At 37.3% G+C, this 18600-nt stretch overlaps 1 protein-coding gene across 1 annotated transcript in view; it reads right to left on the minus strand.

Moving 5' to 3' along the window:
• Nucleotides 1–2620: 2620 nt before the first annotated feature.
• Nucleotides 2621–18600, minus strand: part of LOC138710102 (protein O-mannosyl-transferase Tmtc3-like) — a 58924-nt gene continuing 42944 nt past the window's right edge. The window contains exons 10-15 of the mRNA XM_069840734.1: nt 17319–17537; nt 16673–16766; nt 14533–14823; nt 12187–12369; nt 8741–9025; nt 2621–3514 (exon numbers count right to left, since the gene is read on the minus strand). Coding sequence (XP_069696835.1) covers nt 2900–3514; nt 8741–9025; nt 12187–12369; nt 14533–14823; nt 16673–16766; nt 17319–17537 — 1687 coding nt within the window. The 3' untranslated portion in view covers nt 2621–2899. The remainder of the gene's footprint in view (nt 3515–8740; nt 9026–12186; nt 12370–14532; nt 14824–16672; nt 16767–17318; nt 17538–18600) is intronic.

Raw genomic sequence — 18600 nt, forward strand, 5'->3', positions numbered from 1 at the left:
GCCTATATATTAAGATAAGAGTTAGAAGTGCGACATTTCGGAAGCTTTCAATATCATACTCATGTACTGCATAATGTAAAAGATGAAATCTAAATCCAAATGTTACATACCGGTACTGTATCTAATAAAATAAAATTATATACTTAACATAACCTCAACAACTATTAATTTCGATTATATAATATGTAGACGAATTCTTAAGTTAGATTTTCTTTATTTTACTTTAATTTAATTTAAAATGTCCGTGTTATTTATACGTAATGTTAATTTAAATTAAATTTGCAGACTGTGGCAAGGTATTCTATTTCGATTATGCTTCTTAAAATATGTTGTTGTTGTTTTCTAATGCCAGGCGTTTGACAATAAAGTCATTTGACCTCTTGCACTGCAATATTTTTCAAAGATATTATCATGGTCAGCCACTGAAGCACAGATTTTTCGAGGCCTAGGGGTTCATTTCACTTTCCTTCCTCCTCTTTCTACTTTTCTGTTCCTAGTGCTGACCTGCTATGGCACTAAAATCGTCCTCCAGTGGCTTAAGGAGGGAAAGCTGGTGATCAACAAGATCTCCCAGCTAGGTCCAGTGGACCCGTCGACCAACAGCAGGTGTGGTCCTCCAGACATTCTGGGGGTTGTGTGTGAATGAAGTAGCCACCAAAACGTTAAAATATGGTGTTCACTTAAATCGGCTACAACTTGCCATTTTCACTCCAATATGAAATGAGTACCATTAAGGTAAAATTATCCGGAGATAAAATAGTCCCCCAATCGGATCTCCGGGCGGGGACTACTTTAATGGTACTGAATCAACTAAACATCTTACAATGGAATGCTGGTGGTATAACATCAGCTTCTTAAAATATTGGAATCTTGAAAACAGCTTTTACGTCACGGGTGTAGATAAATAACATTATGTATTCTGAATAATTTAAATAATATATTAGACATTGGATAAAATAACAAACTTTTTTCCGTCATTTTTCAGTTCTTGGGTACAATATACGGCTTCATCCAACAGATTCGCCCTTTCTTCCTTCTGAGATACTGATAAACAATGATGACATCATCATCAGAAGACATCTTTGTAGCGGTTGCGTAGTTTATGTGTGAGAGCTTCTTATCTATCGGTCGCTGTGTGATAACGAAGCTATCAGTTGCATTCTGGTAGCGTCATAGTAACGTAGCACTGGTGGGAGACCGGCCTTAATATGATACTCCTAAAGAAGGTGCAGGAAGTGGACAACACTATTTTAATAAAAGTAAAATAAAATTTGTAGGAAATACATGCTCCATGTCGATAAGAACAGAAACATCTGTCATATTCAGGGTTAAGATATGTAATGAGGCCAAATTTCATTCGTAGATTATACACAAGATCTCCAGAACGAATTTAAAGACTAGTTTGGCATGTTAGCTCACCGATCTGCACTGAATTATGCAGTGCTATGTGAAATTCCAAAGCTTCAGCCCTCCCTACAAAAGTAAAGTTTTTCTTTGCTTTATAAGAGAAGTTATTTGAATCTGAGGTGAATTAGGTAAGATGGGAAGCCAATAATTATGTATAGTTTGACAACTTCAAGTGAAACCCCGTAAAACACGCCAACTTCTGGAATCTCTCTCTTTCTTTCTTCTCTCTCCCTCGCTCCTCGTCATTCAGTCACCAATCACCACGTAAATATCTGAGAGGGTGTGTGTGGGCTTCGCGACCAATAGAAGAACCACTCTCCAGTATTACCACAATAACAGATTCTTCATTTTTGCCTCGACTGTCGGCTAGGAAGGTTCCATTGTGCTAGCATTGCAGGCAACTAGTCAACCTTTTAATGCTTTTGTTAGCGGGTTTGACAAACTGTGAGTGGACCTGCAAGTACATAGTGCATAGTGCTCTCTCCCCTCCCCCTGTGCTTTCTCACTTGCTCCTCCCCAAGACAGCCAGCGCTCACGTAGTAACTCGGTCAGGGTTTCAGTTCGTTTGTCAATCTATAGCTACTTGAATTTAATTTATAGATGAAAAATCACAGAATGAGAGAATGCATGTCATTTCTATTTTAAATGTGCATTTTTAATGTAGTAGGCCACGAGTGCACAATAGAATAGCAAATGAAAACATGCTTCATGATGTGTCACCTTCTTTCCAATTCAGGTGTCTGAAGTATGCCTCGGAAGGTATGCTGCTGAATCTCAAAGATCACTTGGCCTGACTCACAATGCCATGAGCTTTTAAGTGCGTTTCATTGAAATAAAAGATTAAATAAAATTATATCATATAAAACATAACACTGCATAGAAAAAATACTTTGCAGATAGTTAAGAGATCACGTGACTAAGGTTATGTACAGTCCTGGAAGGCTAAGGAACGTCTTGCCGCCCTGCAGGGAGGAGGACAGGAACTGAACAAGCAACACAAACACTAAGACAAAGCATAATTATTGTACCGACGACATGACGCCCTACAAACAAATGCTGAGTATCACAGAATATTACATCTAGTTGCTGCTACGGGGTGAGGGCAATGCTAAACCTTCCACTCCCCCCAGAAGCAGACATCACTGCTGGACAACCCCACCCACCTAAACTACAGCTAAAACATTGTTAGAATATCTTGTATTTGTGTGACGACTTACAAGTCCCGGAATAGTAAAACATAAAAAAACTGCTGCTACCGGAATATGTGGAGGAAAGATTGTTTATTAAAATGCTGACAGAGAAAGTGGCGACCATACAATCAGCAGAGTTCGAGGGACTGTGTGCTCATTCCAGCGGGGAGATTCCCTCAGACCACAATAAATAACAAGGAAACGTAAAGTTTGTGCATTGTAATACTGTCGCCTCACAACCACGACATGCTGATTGTACAGACTCCTCCCACGCTTCAGTACATCACACAGATTCATGAGTGCTAAGATGACGAATGCTTGTTGAGCTCACTGTGGTGACTTGCTAACGTCTTCTCTTCTGTTCCACTGGAAGGACTGATTAAAGCTGGCTGCTGTTTGTTTATTCGATGTGGTTCAGGGGTTCCTTTCCTCAACAATGCCTCTGCTGACTCCTTCCTGCTGCTGCTGCTGCTACTGCTGTCTGTTGCTTCGTCGTCGACAGTCTCCTGTTTCTCCACCAAATATGTTTTCCTGAGAGATGATTTTTGGCTGTGACTGTGCGCAAGGTCACCCCCAAACTCTTCTATCGCATCCAGGTCATCTGTTCCAAATTCGTCATCGAACTCCCCTCCCAAGTTGTCCTCGTCGAAGTTGTCTTCGTGGTGCTGGAAATCCTCTACTCCTTCGAAGTCCTCGAACACGCCATCCTCTTCGGAGCGAGGAATCTGCAGCTTGTTGATGCGGGACTGCACGATGTTCAGGTGCCGCAGGACGTAGTCTTCGTTCGGAGCGAGTCTGTGGGCGCGAGTCAGGCAGGCTTCTGCCCTCAGCAGATTCCCGCGTTCCACATACACCACGCACAAGTTGTGCAGGCCCTGGATATTCTCAGGGTCCAGTTGTAGGATGCGTTTGTAACACTGAAAAAGAGGGTTTTAATATAAGTAGATGCAATAAAAGCAAACTTAATGGCTTATGTTATACTGGGCTTAAAACAAAGACAATAAAAACATTTGTGAAATATACAATAGAAACAATGGATTTGTGAGTCAATTATTTTGGTTCTATTATTTCATACATATGGTAATGACATTGACAATGAAATTAATACATACAGACAATTACTAATGCAATTAAACGAACACCACTACAGTGTTCCTCAACCTTTTTGATGATGAGGCCTCTTTTTTCTCACTTTACGTTTGTGCAGCCTCTGGCCTATGATTTGGAGCAGAGCAGCGATTCTCAACTGGGGGACCATGGTCCTTATTGAAGTCATAGAGCCATAGAGCAGTTAAGGGATGGAATGTATGATTTTTTAGTTATTACATACACACACACACACACAGATATATATATATATATATTTTTTTTTTTCCAATTTTTTAAAATATATCTTCTCCCACAAAATATAGGTTACAGGCCTGCAAAAAATTGTACAATACCTATCACATGCATATAATTTAACAGCATAATTTGAATTTAATAATAATAATAAGACCAGCCTCATGGTCTAGTGGTCAGAGCTTCTGGCTATAGTTCATGAGGTCCCGGGTTCGATTCCCGGTTAGAGCACAGGAATTTTTCCTCAAAGGGGATTATTCCTGTGTTCGTCCATGGTCTGGAATTTAGGTTAAGTTTAGATTTAAGACCTCTCCTGGCACCACATTATCATAATCATCCTATCACATCATCGGGGTAATGTAACTCCGCCTTCCAGGCGCCCCAACCTCAGAAGTGGGTTACAACTAAGCCATGGCCAGGAGAGAAGACCAGAAATGTCGAAAAGACAACCTGGTGGCATTGGATTAAAAAAAAAAATAAAAAAATAATTTGAATTTTAAATGTATAAGTGACCTGAAAGTCAGCTTCAAAAAAAAAAAAATATATATATATATATTTTTTTATCCGAATAATATTTTTCAGAACATGCAGTAAACATTTCATGAAATTTGTTGTGAGACTATAGTGATTGTATGTGAGTAAATGCAGAAAAAAAAATGTGGAAAATGGCTTTAAAATGTCGATTTTCAGTCACAAGAACCTGTTATAATTGTGAAATATAACTATAGCATGAATTTTGAGGACGATAAAATTAGCTAACATATAAATGAAATGTCAATGATTAGTTTTTCTGCAAATATCGAAAATGAGTTTTTTCCTCGAAAAAATTACCATCTTCTCCCTAAATGGGTGACTGCAAACAAAATAATTGTTTTTGTAATTTAAATGTAATATAATATTGTTTAATCATGTGCATGACTAACAATTTAAAATACATTACAACCTACTCCTGATCTACATTCATTAATATTCTAATGACCTAATCCTAATCCATTTAGATACACAGTATGTAATGTTTTTAAAATAAACCAAATTTCAAGGTCAAGGGGCCGTACTAAAGTAATGTGAGGGAAAGCAGGGCTTCATCCAAAAGGCTGCGAAACATCAGAGCACAATATGGAACAGAGTAATATGAAATTCCATATCAATAAAAAAGAAAATCAAATTATTTCTGTATTTAATGCAAAATAGTCTTACTTACTGGCTTTTAAGGAACCCGGAGGTTCATTGCCGCCCTCACATAAACCCGCCATTCGTCCCTATCCTGAGCAAGATTAATCCATTCTCTATCATCATATCCCACCTCCCTCAAATCCATTTTAATATTATCTTCCCACCTACGTCTCGGCCTCCCTGAAGGTCTTTTTTCCTCCAGCCTCCCTTCTAACATTTCTGGATTCGCCCATATGTGCTACATACCCTGCCCATCTCAAACGTCTGGATTTAATGTTCCTAATTATGTCAGGTGAAGAATACAATGCGTGCAGTTCTGTGTTGTGCAACTTTCTCCATTCTTCTGTAACTTCATCCCTCTTAGCCCCAAATATTTTTCTAAGCACCTTATTCTCAAACACCCTTAACCTATGTTCTTTTCTCAAAGTGAGAGTCCAAGTTTCACAACCATACAGAACAACCGGTAATATAACTGTTTTATAAATTCTAACTTTCAGATTTTTTGACAGCAGACTGGATGATAAAAGCTTCTCAACCGAATAATAACAGGCATTTCCCATATTTATTCTGTGTTTAATTTCCTCCCGAGTATCATTTATATTTGTTACTGTTGCTCCAAGATATTTGAACTTCTCCACCTCTTCGAAAGATAAATTTCCAATTTTTATATTTCCATTTCGTACAATATTCCCGTCACAAAACATAATCATATACTTTGGCAAAATAGACTATATTTAAATTTTCATAGAACAGTTTTTAAATATTATTATTATTATTATTATTATTTTGTTCGCAGCTCCCTCATTAACTGCAGAGGTCTGCCGCTTCCAGTTCAAATAAAAGACACATAAAAACAGCCACATGTTACCAACGGCATAGTAGATCCAGTTTAACTTCATCACTGGACATGAAAACCAGATGTGACGATCTACGGAATTCCTAATGCATAGTGTAGAGAGACAGCAAAATCAGACCAGAATGAACAAAGCAAACAAAAGCAGCACCAATTGCCTAAAGATTTCCTTAAAAAAAAACTCAAGCACCATCAGCTGAGGGGAATTGCAAACAGTGATGCCATGAAGACTGTGTTGGACACAACACAGCAGGATGTGTAATACATGCAAAGGTTTATGATAAGCCTAGGGTCTGAATACATGCGTCTCAGACTTAGAGGAAACAAGGCACACAACACTAGCAAACAAACAGAAGTATAACCAACGAAATGGAGGAGATGCTTCTCAAGAAGACGTCATTGTTACTAGAGACTGACCAACATCCTGAAAGAAAACTTACAAATTAAACCAAACCCTTTAACTCTATTAAATATAGAATATAATCTAAATTTAACAGAAGAAATACTGAAATCAGAAGTAAGCACTGAAATACTAAAACAATTGTCTTTAGAGACAATTAATATCAGGTACCCTCCACAAAACTGGCTTCATTTATACACCGACGGATCCTTGATCTCCAGAGAACAAGGTGCCGGTGCAGGTGTTACGTGCTGTCTCTTCTCACTTTATAGATCTCTTGGATATGGAACAACAAGTTTTGATGGAGAAATCACTGCAATAAGTGAAAGTCTCAGGAATCTTCTATGCCACATCAATAAATTTAGGAATGCAGTTATATTGTCAGACTCCAAAGCAGCTATTCTATCAATAGTCTCTAAACACACACCTTCATCTCAAACAGCAGAAATAACTAAAATGCTCTCTCAATTAATATCACTCAATAAAAGAATTGTATTCCAATGGATACCATCCCATTGTGGAATCCTGGGAAACGAGAATGCGGATGCTTTAGCAAAGAAGGGCAGCACTGCTACTTACAGACCTGTTACTAAATCTACATATTACTCTGTGAAAAGATTTATTAACTCTACATACTTAGACTTCAACAAACAAAATTTGATAACACAATCCCAAGGAAAAAAATGGAACTCTCTGCATCATAATCCACAGTTAATTCCCGATTTACCACGAAAATCGTCTGCAGCTGCATTTAGATTGGCAACAGGCCATGATTGTTTGGCCAAATATCTGCATAAAATTGGAATATATCAGTCCCCTAACTGCCCATTGTGCAACTCAAACCAAGAAATGGATTCGGAACACCTCAATATCTGTGCTTCAGTGGCTGGTCATGATAATATCTTTGAAAAATATTGGAGTGCAAGAGGTCAAATGACTTCATTGTCAATTGCCTGGCATTAGAAAACATCAACAACAACATCCTGATATCGAAGGAAGGTAGAAGTCTACTCAAGAGTACAGCCCCAATGCTACAGAGACTGTTATACAATACGAGAAATAATGAATGAAAACAGAGCAAATAGAGGAGAACATCAAAAACAAACTCTGGCAGCAGTTGAATCAGGGAATGGACAGGTCAGAACATCAACCAAACAAGGGAGAACAATAAACACAAGGCTAAAACTGACAATGCAATGACTGAGGCCGACCAGAAAATGGAGGCAAGGAAATCTCAGAACGCATTTTGTTGCCTACAAAAGAGAAAACCAAAGACTTTAAAATTGGAATCCTCTTCTCATATCGAGAATTAATAGACCACGAGAACCTTCTAGTTCTAACAGCCAACAGAAAACTTGAAGCATAACTCTGACTGCAAATGGAACAACAAAGGAAAATGAAAATGGACAGAATAAACTAAATATGGAAGTAAAGCTCCTGCTATGGAATGTTCATAATGCTAGGAGTCCCATAACTCCCCTAAGGTGAACATTATTGTTCTTGAATCATTTATTGTTATTGTCCATTTTAACGAAATTTCAATATAAGAAAAATAATTTCACTGTATCCAAAATTTTGTTATACCGACTGACTGTACCTGTTGTGCCAATAACACTTTAGAACCTCACAAGCAGGGATCATATTGTAGCAAGATAATGCCAGATCGGAAACCGTAGTTTTCCTAAGGAAAAGCAATATTCAACTCTCACCTGTTATTACCAGACTTATCACCCACAGAAAATGTATGAGATATAATCAGATGACAGGTGCAGCAATTGGACAGCCAATCCAGATGGACTTTGGGTATGGGTCAATGATGCATGGCTATTTAACACACTATTAAACAAGACCCAGCTCAGGATGGTGATACCTGTTTTTAGGAAGTCTTATGAAAACAAAAGTGTAATAATTTCATGAGTTTTTTTTTTTCCATTGTGCTACAGCCCTTAAGGGCCCAGTCCGACCAGCTGGCTGCTGGCCTCACGCCCACATGCCGAAGCAGAGGTGGACGATCATCCAACCAGAACAGAGGTATCGTGTGATTAGCACGATGATCTCCCCAGCCGTTATAGCTGGTTTGCTAAACCGGATTTTCGCTACCTATCATAGCTCCCCAACTGCATCACGATGCTGGGTGGGCACCAGTCCCATACACTGGCCGAAATTTCATGAGAAAATTTCTTCCCCCATGAGGACTCGAACCAGCGCGCATTCCGTAACGCGAGTCCTAGGCAGGATGCCTTAGACCACGACGCAGGACAATTTCATCGGTATAATCTTATAAAAATCAAGAGCTTAACTCGAATCATGCTGGTGTTCTGCTTCACATTCCATTAACACTGCAGTCCATGCAACTGCTGTGTGGTAGAAACTTACATTCTCTGCTGCATCCAGATCTTTAATATTGTTTATGTAGATATCACCGAGGAGTATGAGCCCTTTGATGTGATCAGGGTGAAATTTGACGAGCTGATTTAGGAAGGGCGCTGCCTCCAGAGGTCGATGATCGTCTGCTAGCAGCAAGGCCAGATTGAATAGAGCACTGCGGAAGTCTTCTTTCAGCTGAACTGCACGTCTGAACCAGTGCTCCGCTCCTGCTATATCCCGGTCGTCCATTGCCAACATGCCCAGATTGAAGTGAACTCTCTCATTGGTCGCATCCTGCAACATTTCCAATCAGTGATATTCAGCTCTTGCTGGTCTCAAACCAGTTGTAAAAGGAGTTCCTGTTCATCAGTGTCATGTACCATTCACTTAGTTCGACTGCAAACCCAGTTTTGATAAAGTGTGACATAGCCTAATATTATATGTTTTGTTCATTTTTATTTTTAATGTCCCATTCACTTAGTGATACATTTGTGGAAGAAATAATTTGATTACATAGTGTATTTATGCATGCAAAAATCACACTTCTTTTTTTAACAATAAGATTAAAATTTATGGCACTATTATTATGTGTATTGTTGGTCATGAAGAGGGTGAACAAGCGAAAGTGTTTTACAACTTTTGAAATTATACTCATATCCATTATTGTGAGATGCCTCTCATAAGGAGTAAGAAAACCAGATCAAGAAGGAATGTGTTAGGATCAAAGCAAGTATATTAACCTGTAGGAAAGTGAACAGAAAAATCCATAACCTTAAGAACCAGTTTTTTTCGCGAAAAACAAAATTGAGAAATTATTTATTAATAACGGAGAAAAATCATATCATCACATAAAATTAAAAAAGGCAAAAACTTAAATAGAAGTGGGGTCAAATCATACCAAGTGGTTCATGAATAAATTAATCGGTAGCTTGTCCATTTTAAAAATGTTTATTATTTAGCAGTGATGACCTCTATCCAAAAGTAGACAGAAATTTGTATTAGTTTATTTTTATTAACCTTCATATAAAAATGGCAATCATTTTTGTATTAAGGTATTCAATATTTTTTACTTTTGCAGACAGTTGTGGTTCAATGCGATGCTCAGCTAAGAAAAATGATAGAAAGGTGGAAGAAAACACTATTATTATTTTTAGCACATTCAAAGCAACATTTTATGTCCTATACATTTTTACCATACTTCTCTTTGTATTAATTTAAAGTTAAGGCCAAAGTCGATTACCATATTTAAGAAAATTAATTATTTATTATTTTATTTTTTTGCAGTGGAAACGAACGAAATATCAGGGCTGTCATTTTGTTAGAGAAACCCTTAGGAAAAAAAATATGTGAATTCTCTTACTCGTCCCCCTTTTTTTAGTTAGAGCAATTTAAAAATGCTCACTTTTCAATTTTTGTCTTATTTGAGCTCTAATATCTCTGGTGAGGAACCTAATAAAAATTTCAAATTTTTAATATAAAGAGTATTCCAGGACAGGTATAAAAAAAAAGAAAAAGAAAAGAGGAATTTGATATTCCATGAGGAACAAAACAGACAAAATTAGTGAAAAATGGGTTTAAAATGTCGTAATACTTGTACGATTAAATACTGCTATTTTTAACAAACCATCATATTATAAATACAGTTGTTACACTTACTAATTGAATACCTCTCTCAAACAACGTTGTAACCCACACTTTTATCAAAACTGGGTTTATGGTTGAACAATTTTTTTTTCATTTTAGTAGGTATTTTACGACGCTTTATCAACATCTTAGGTTATTTAGCGTCTGAATGAGATGAAGGTGATAATGCCGGTGAAATGAGTCTGGGGTCCAAGACCGAAAGTTACCCAGCATTTGCTCATATTGGGTTGAGGGAAAACCCCGGGAAAAACCTCAACCAGGTAACTTGCTCCGACCGGGAATCAAACCCGGGCCACCTGGTTTCGCAGCTAGACGTGCTAACCGTTACCCCACAGGTGTGGACAACAATGTTGTAACTGATGCCTGTTTTCGATTGTGTATATTCACAAGGCAGAAAGTTAGTAGGCAACTTCAGAGGCAACCATACTATCATGTGGCACTGTGGAAAACAACGTTGTAACCAATATAGCATGGCGGGCATGGAGGCAAACTGTCAAGTGAGAGCGGACAAATACAAGTTAAATAAAGGAAGAAAACGCAAAATCAATGTAGCTGAATGGAGTGATAATGAAAGAAAAGTGTTACGAGATTCTGGTAACCCTCATAAAAGCATGAGAAATGCCTTCTTTCCAGGGAAATTGGGACCTAGTCAGGTGCACAGAACAATGTTGTAACCCATGTGAGGACACCTGAATCTCTATTTCCATTAATAGCTACATCTAAAATTGCTAGAATAACTATGTAACCATTGTCCTCACTTTCATTGCTCTAAGACAGCCCCTTCCAGTGAAGAAAGAAAAGAAAAAAGATCTATTGGACATGTGTCAATGTATTCCCCAGGAGAACCTCTACTTTTAACAAAACTTACTAAATAGGTCGAATTCTCATGCTGATTCTCAACATTCCAGTGTTAAAATAGTATGTGGAAAAAATTTGAGTACTAATGCTTCAATTTACCATATTTAAAAAAACATATTCATATTAATACAATGCACTGGAACGAGAGAAATGTTCCTGGCAGATGACATGGATCATAATATGCAGAGACTAAAAGGAAGATTATACTGTAAAAATTGTTGTCTTAAATGAGGTTACTTTTGAGAAAGTGTCAAGGTTCCGATATCTCGGCTCGATAGTCACCGAGGATAACAACATATTAACTGAGATCAAGGATAAAATAGCCATTGGTAATCGATGCCTCAGAGCATTAGATAAAATTATAAGAACCAGATATATCTAAAAAAAAAATAAAGGTGAGGATTTATAAAACAATTATTAAACCTACGGTGACTTTTGGAAGCGAAACCTGGACTCTACCTGAACGAGCAATAACCATCTTAAATACATGGGAAAGGAAAATTTTAAGAAAAATTTATGGCCCTATTTATGATAAGGTAGAGTGGAGAATTAGGACCAATTCTGAACTACAAAAACTATATAAAGATCCAAGTATTGTCACTGATATAAAAATTAGACGGCTGGAGTGGCTGGGCCACATTATCAGAATGGACAATAATAATATTCCTAAAAGATTACTAGGTGTCACGCTAAGTGGTAAAAGAAGAGCAGGAAGACCTAAACTACGATGGATGGATGATGTTCAGGATGATCTAGTTAAAGCAGGAATTAAGAGATGGAGACGGAGAGCCCTAGAGAGGGAAGATTGGGCGGCAATTCTTAAGGAGGTCAAGGCTAAACTAAAAGGGCAGTATGACCACAGATGATGATGATGAAAAGGAAGATTGGAGAATGCTGGGTTTGCAGTGAAATACCTGTCCTTGAGCAAAACTGTAAGATAAAAGCGTGCTCACCTTGCGTAGCAGCTTGAGCAGTCTTTCCCTGGCCACTTTTCGGAGTTCTGCACGACCCAGTTCTTGTAGTAGTATGGCAGAATTGAGTAAGGCTTGTTCATGTTCAGGGTCAAATTCAAGGGCTTTGTCCAGATAGGCAAGAGCTTGCGAGGCCTTCCCCTGCTCTAAGAAAACCACACCCAACTGAAACAGAATGTCCACAAACTCATCTGCATGTTCCAGCTTGTATCCACTTTGATAGTTTTACCTTCAAGTATCAATCATTATTACTAAAATGTGAAATGTGTGCAATTCAACTGTGGCTCAGTGGTCTGGCTCTAAAATCCACAGTGACACTTGTGACGGACAAAGGCAACTGTTCTATGAATGAGTGGGGTTGCCTGGGTACACAGTGAACCTTAGTGTAGTCAGCCAGTGGGAATGCGCCTAGCTTCAGGGTTAAAGCAATAGATCTTGAAAGGTTGCAATGCTGGGTCGTAGTTCCCCTCTTCCATTTCAACTATATAAAGATTGCAGAACTTCGTGAACTTATGGATGGTTTAAAGCTCAGATTCTGTGTACAAGTAAGCTTGAACAGACACAAGGAATGGAAAGATCAATGTTAATGCACGCAGTTGCTGGTAGTTGTAATGTGTGAAAAAGAGACAAACTCCTAGAACTGATGTTACATCAATGTTAGTGAGTAGAAGTGGGAACTGAGAAGACTACTTCTTTTTTGTTACAACTATACGTTGTTGTTGTCTAATGCCAAATGATCGACAATGAAGCCATTTGTCCTCTAACACTCCAATACTTTTCATAGATATTTTCAAGATGAGCTACTGAAGTAGACATTTTAAGATGATTTAAGGGTGAATATTCTGAAATGGGCAAATATGAATAACAAAACTGGAAAAAAATATATTATATTAAATTGTCTACTTTTTTTCTCACATTGGTTACATTTGCTCCTATTATTGAAGATTCTGGTATTAGTTGAGCTTAAAAAAATTTTTATGTGAGATTTTCTAATTTAAAAAAAAGCCAAGGGATTGTTATCTTTCTCTTACAGCCCATTGTTTAAGGTATCTTCTAAACTTCTGTACTTCAGATTTCACTTGTCTTCGAACATTTCTTTTTTCACGATCAGTCATATCTGCTATTTTCTTTCTTTTTTTATATTCTTTGCCATAGTCCCTTTTTTTCTGCAACTCCTCTTCAGTCATATTTGCCCTCTGTCTCCGTATCTTCTCCCTTTCATATTTCCTACTTTCATCATCAGACTTTTTTTTCTTCTCTATAAACAGTCACATGAAATAATATTCGAAGTTACTTTATACACCCCTATTTAATAATTGTATGTTAAATGAAACCTCGTCCCACAATAAAGGGACAGACGTTACAGGGACCATTGTTACAAATTAGTATAATTTCCGCAATAGTTCTGACAAAATAAATCGTTAAAAATATCAAGGAGGTTAGATTTTTTAGTCGACAAACATTGTAATGTTTTGCATATACTAGGAAAGTTTAGTAAATACAAACTATATTTAATGCCACCTGCGACCAGTGGTACCAATAAAAAACATAACATTCAGTCATCAGTGATGATTTTTGTATTTTTCAATAAAATAAATTACGATAATGGACGAAACGTTTTTCAACTGGCGCCATGTTGACCTCTCATCACTACCAACCGTTAAAATTTACCACATGAAGCAAAATTGTCTTTTGTGTAGCTCTTTTATTTCGAGGGACCGGCGTTACGAAATTTTTGGGGACAAGCTTTACATTAAAGTTGTGTCCTTTCAGAATTAAACAAACAACAATTCTGTATTTTAACTATTTATTTTTATAATCTTGGACGAGGAAATAAAATCAAATCGAAACATTCCGGGAAAAACTTAGTAAAACAGAGTAAAATGTAGTTGGGGACATACGGACCATAGTTACTTTTTGACGTTAGTTTTTAATTATAAATTTTAAAATTAATTCTTTTATACTTTGTTTCCAACTAAAACATGTGAGAGTTAGTTAATTAAACGCAAAAGTAATCAGTTAACATTTTCAAGAAACTCCTTAAATCAGCCGGGACATACATTTACCCATTTCAGAATATTCACCCTTAAATCCATTTCTTTTTGTAAGTCACATGACAGACAATTTGGAGATTGCTATATTCCAATTCTGTGCAAATGCACAATTATATGTAAGAGCCAACATATTCTTCTACACAATGGTGAATAAGTGCATTATGAAGATTGAATTTCTACATTTGTAGGTTTGAACTGACTACGCTGCTTCTTCCTTACCTACAATGAAGACTAAAATTTCAAATATCAAACCTAAATATTAAAGTCTACTCACATTGTAATATATGTCAGGATTGTTGCTGTCATAGAAAAGCGCTCTCTCATAGACTTCCTGAGCTTCCTTGGTGCGGTTCAACTTCAGCAGGATGTCCCCCCGATTGATGTAGGCCTGTGTGTAGTCCGCCCGCATGCTGATGGCTTGGCGGTAGAGCATGTCTGCTTCTTCCAGCCGAGTCTCATTGCGTGCAATCAGGTTCGCTAGGTTCAGGAACACATTCAGGTGGTTGGGAGCAATGCGTGCTTGATATGACTCCCCTGGCTTAGCCTTTGGAAGCAGAGACTTTGCCTACGAAAATAAAAACATATTTTACATTTTTTTGTTACTTAATACCATTTGTCAATATCGTAGAACTGAAAGCATGAATTACAGTGACTAAAAATCATTACTTACTTGGAATAATGGATCAACAGACTGATGAGAAAGAAAGGATTGAAAGAGGGAGATTGTGATGACAGGAACAACTGGACAATAAAGACAATTGATAACAAAGAGGGCGGCCACAGAAACATAAAGAGGTTGGCTGCTTTTTTTTAATTGAGTGCCAAATGGTACAGTTGTCAGCATAAATTCAACGTGTACATGAGGCACAATAATACAATTAAAACTAATTCTGATGTTGTGATATATAAAAACATCCATAATAATCAAGATTTAGAATGTTCATTTATATTATGTTATGTACAAATGCTAGTTGATTGAAAAATACTGTAGGTATCACATATAATATTAATATATGCCAAATGCATTCTGTATCTCCTTGACAGCTGAATGGTAGCGTGTTAGCCTGCCAAGAAAATGTTCAGTGGTCAACTGCTAGCTGTGACTGCTTTTTATTATTACATCTTTGCAATCTGAACCTGCACTACTCAGAATTCTACGTTTCTGGAATACATTCTGGGAAAATTATATCATTCAATTTGAACACCAGTGATCTCTATTGTGAGCAACTCCTTGCAGTCTAGTGGGAAGGGGTACACTAAATTGTAATACTCGCACAAGCATATTATAAGACTGAAACAGTTATATAGACCAGAACAATAATTATGATTGTCATTTATAATGTATGACTAGCATTATCACTATGTATTGTACTCTGTAATGAATGAATGGCGGGAATACGGACAGAATGTTTCAAAAGTTCGAGTTACATAAAATCGTCTTAAGTTCAATAATAACCCAGATCACATATAGATTGCTCATTCCTATGTTAAAATCGGTTGCACTTTGAAGAGAACAACCGCCAGAATCGCCACCCGTCTGCCGTAAACGAACACAAGATGGCAGTACAGTCGCTAATGCAATTCAAATAGGAATTATGACGTGACTCCTTATGTAACAACTAGATGGCAGCATAGTAAACCTGACAAAAGTTGTTACCGTCAAAACCTGTAACGCCAAGCAATCTGGGTATATATGATCTAGAATAATAATTACAAAGTCTAGCTCAGGCCTGCACGAGGTTTGCGCTCTCCGAGCCGGCTCACAGCTCATGACTGGAATGCAGATATTAGCTGCGCTCTGTATAAGGGTGGACTGGAAGAAGGGGTGATCTCGTACAAAATATACACAAAAGGAAGTACTATTACGAGTGTTCATGAAATGAATTCCCTTTCAGTGTTTACAACTATCTTGGACTATTATTAATTAATAAAGAAATATTTTTTTATAGAAATAATAGAAATTCTATAGCTACTTAAATATAGACTATGCCATCTTAGAGGTTCTGATTTCATGACAAGGCATCATACTGGTACAGGATAATTAAAATTAGGCCTGTTTAGTCACTGAAGTGAAATTATTAACATTAAACAAGTGTGCGCTCACTGAACGACTGTTCTGTAACCTGGCCAAAAATATTGGCCCCGTCTCTAATTTTTGTCAGATAGAAGAGTTGGCCAACTTTGTTAGAGGCAACAGTGGCGTCACATGAAGTAGTGTTGTGAAGCTGCAGCTCTGTCTACTCGTCATGAAATATAAATGACATCTTTTTCGTCATTCAGCCTTCTTGAAGTGATATTCCTGAGTATTTAAAACTCTCGCCTCTTTTCTATAGGTGAATCTGGGCACAACACATGAAACTATCTGCTAGCTGTCCGAATTGTTAATATGCATCTCCTAAATATAACATTGTTACCTTGAGATATGCATCTTCTGCTTCTTTGAACATCTTCAGATGATTGAATGTTCTTCCCACATTAATGTGTGCTCCAATGTCATCTTGTTGAACACTGAAATATAATAGAGAAAATAAATTACTTTCAGATTCGGTGTAATTAAAGTCAGTGATATATGGCCTACAGTGAAACCTGTCTTAATTATTACATATTACACCCTTCTATCATGCGACCACTCCAGTTAGTGTACAATTTTTCTAGAAGCAGAATATGATATGTTTGTTTATTTCTGACCAATGACTGGGTAGGCCTTTCAGTCATTTATAAACCCAATCAATAAAACTAACTGCCATAAGACTTGTGGTACATTTACCACATGTTAGCAAAATTACACTAGTAGACGAAATATTGACTTAATGTCCACTTTTTCAGTAATAACTTTAACTTATCTCAGTGCTTAGTTTAAGCCAGTACAGTAAGTCTGTCAGACAACTGGACCTAATATACATGGACTTGATTTCAGTGGGTTTTGTGTAACTAGGAACAGACAGCTGCCTGCAATCTTGTTTGTAGATCTCTCATTCATGGAGAACGAAAGGCTTCTTTCAAGGGCAACAGACAGCTTTAACTGTCCACCGCAATAGTCATGAAACAAGTCACTCATACCTCACAGCTTTCTGGAAGTACTGTAGCGCCTCGTGGAAGCGGCCCTGGCTCTCCAAGGCATGTCCCACGTTGTTGAAGAGCTTTGCATTCCTCTGATTGACTTTGAGCCCTGCCATGAAGATGGTGTACTCGGACTCCCAGTCCAAGTTGCGTGTATAGGTCTTGCAACCATGCACCAGCAACAAGAAGCCAATTGACAACCATGCGAGCTTCTTATACCTGCAACACACATAAGCAAGACTTAAAAATAATATATTATAATAAAACTTTAATTAGTTTATTACTAAGAAACTGTAGCAGTTATTGATAGGATGACAATCATTAACTACAGTTCTTGTCAACTGACTGAATTCCAAAAGCAAGTACTAGACTAGGAAAAGGAGATCAATCTACAATTTGTAATGTATGTAACACTAAGTTAAAACCATGACAGATGTTATGCATCTTTTTTCATAACACAAAACATAATGATGTTAAGATAATATTTTTGCTAGTTTATGTAATTACAATGATATTGAAATTTAGCAGTCACCACCGACTTCACGTTTCTGATAATCCTACTTGTCTGTGGTGTAATAATCATGATGAAGATCTGGAACACATTCTTCTATACTGTCCATCCATAAACCACAAAAGAAGTAAATTAAAATCATCAGTACCAGTTGCAGAAGACACAGCCCTGCAGTATATATTGACTACACCCCAACTCTGGCTACTAGCACAGACATCTACAATGAACACCGATCAAAATACCCCTCATTTCTCGTGAAAAACAACAACTGAATAGACTACAGTGGACTATAGTGGACTTTATGTTGTCAGCAAACAGCTGGATACATTAAGAAGATTGATTGATTGATAGAAGGGATGGTGGTGCACAGTGGGGACAATTACAAAAAATTTGGACAAAACCCTAACGTCTAGGTGGTATTTTTCACAGTTTGACTCATTAATCATAATGGCAGACCACCAGTTCATGAAATACGATAAGTTTGTGGGGTTAAAGAGTTATTGTCAATGAGAAATGAGAGAGGTTTCCTGAAATACTAAGTAATTCTATGTCCACTTGGCATGTACGCCATCATGTCTGACTGCATAACAAAGGCGATACTTTCACAATTCACAGTGGTATTACATATTCGTTTTGCTATACATAAACAGCAAAATATTAACTAGGATCCGGACTCTTAGCATTTTATAAGTAGAATTTTACGTTTTTTCTTTGTAGCCATACTGCTGTAAGTTTCTGCATTAAAATTAGTATCAAATTAATTTCAACTGC

This window comes from Periplaneta americana, chromosome 12 (genome assembly GCF_040183065.1).
Source record: "Periplaneta americana isolate PAMFEO1 chromosome 12, P.americana_PAMFEO1_priV1, whole genome shotgun sequence".
NCBI lineage: Eukaryota > Metazoa > Arthropoda > Insecta > Blattodea > Blattidae > Periplaneta > Periplaneta americana.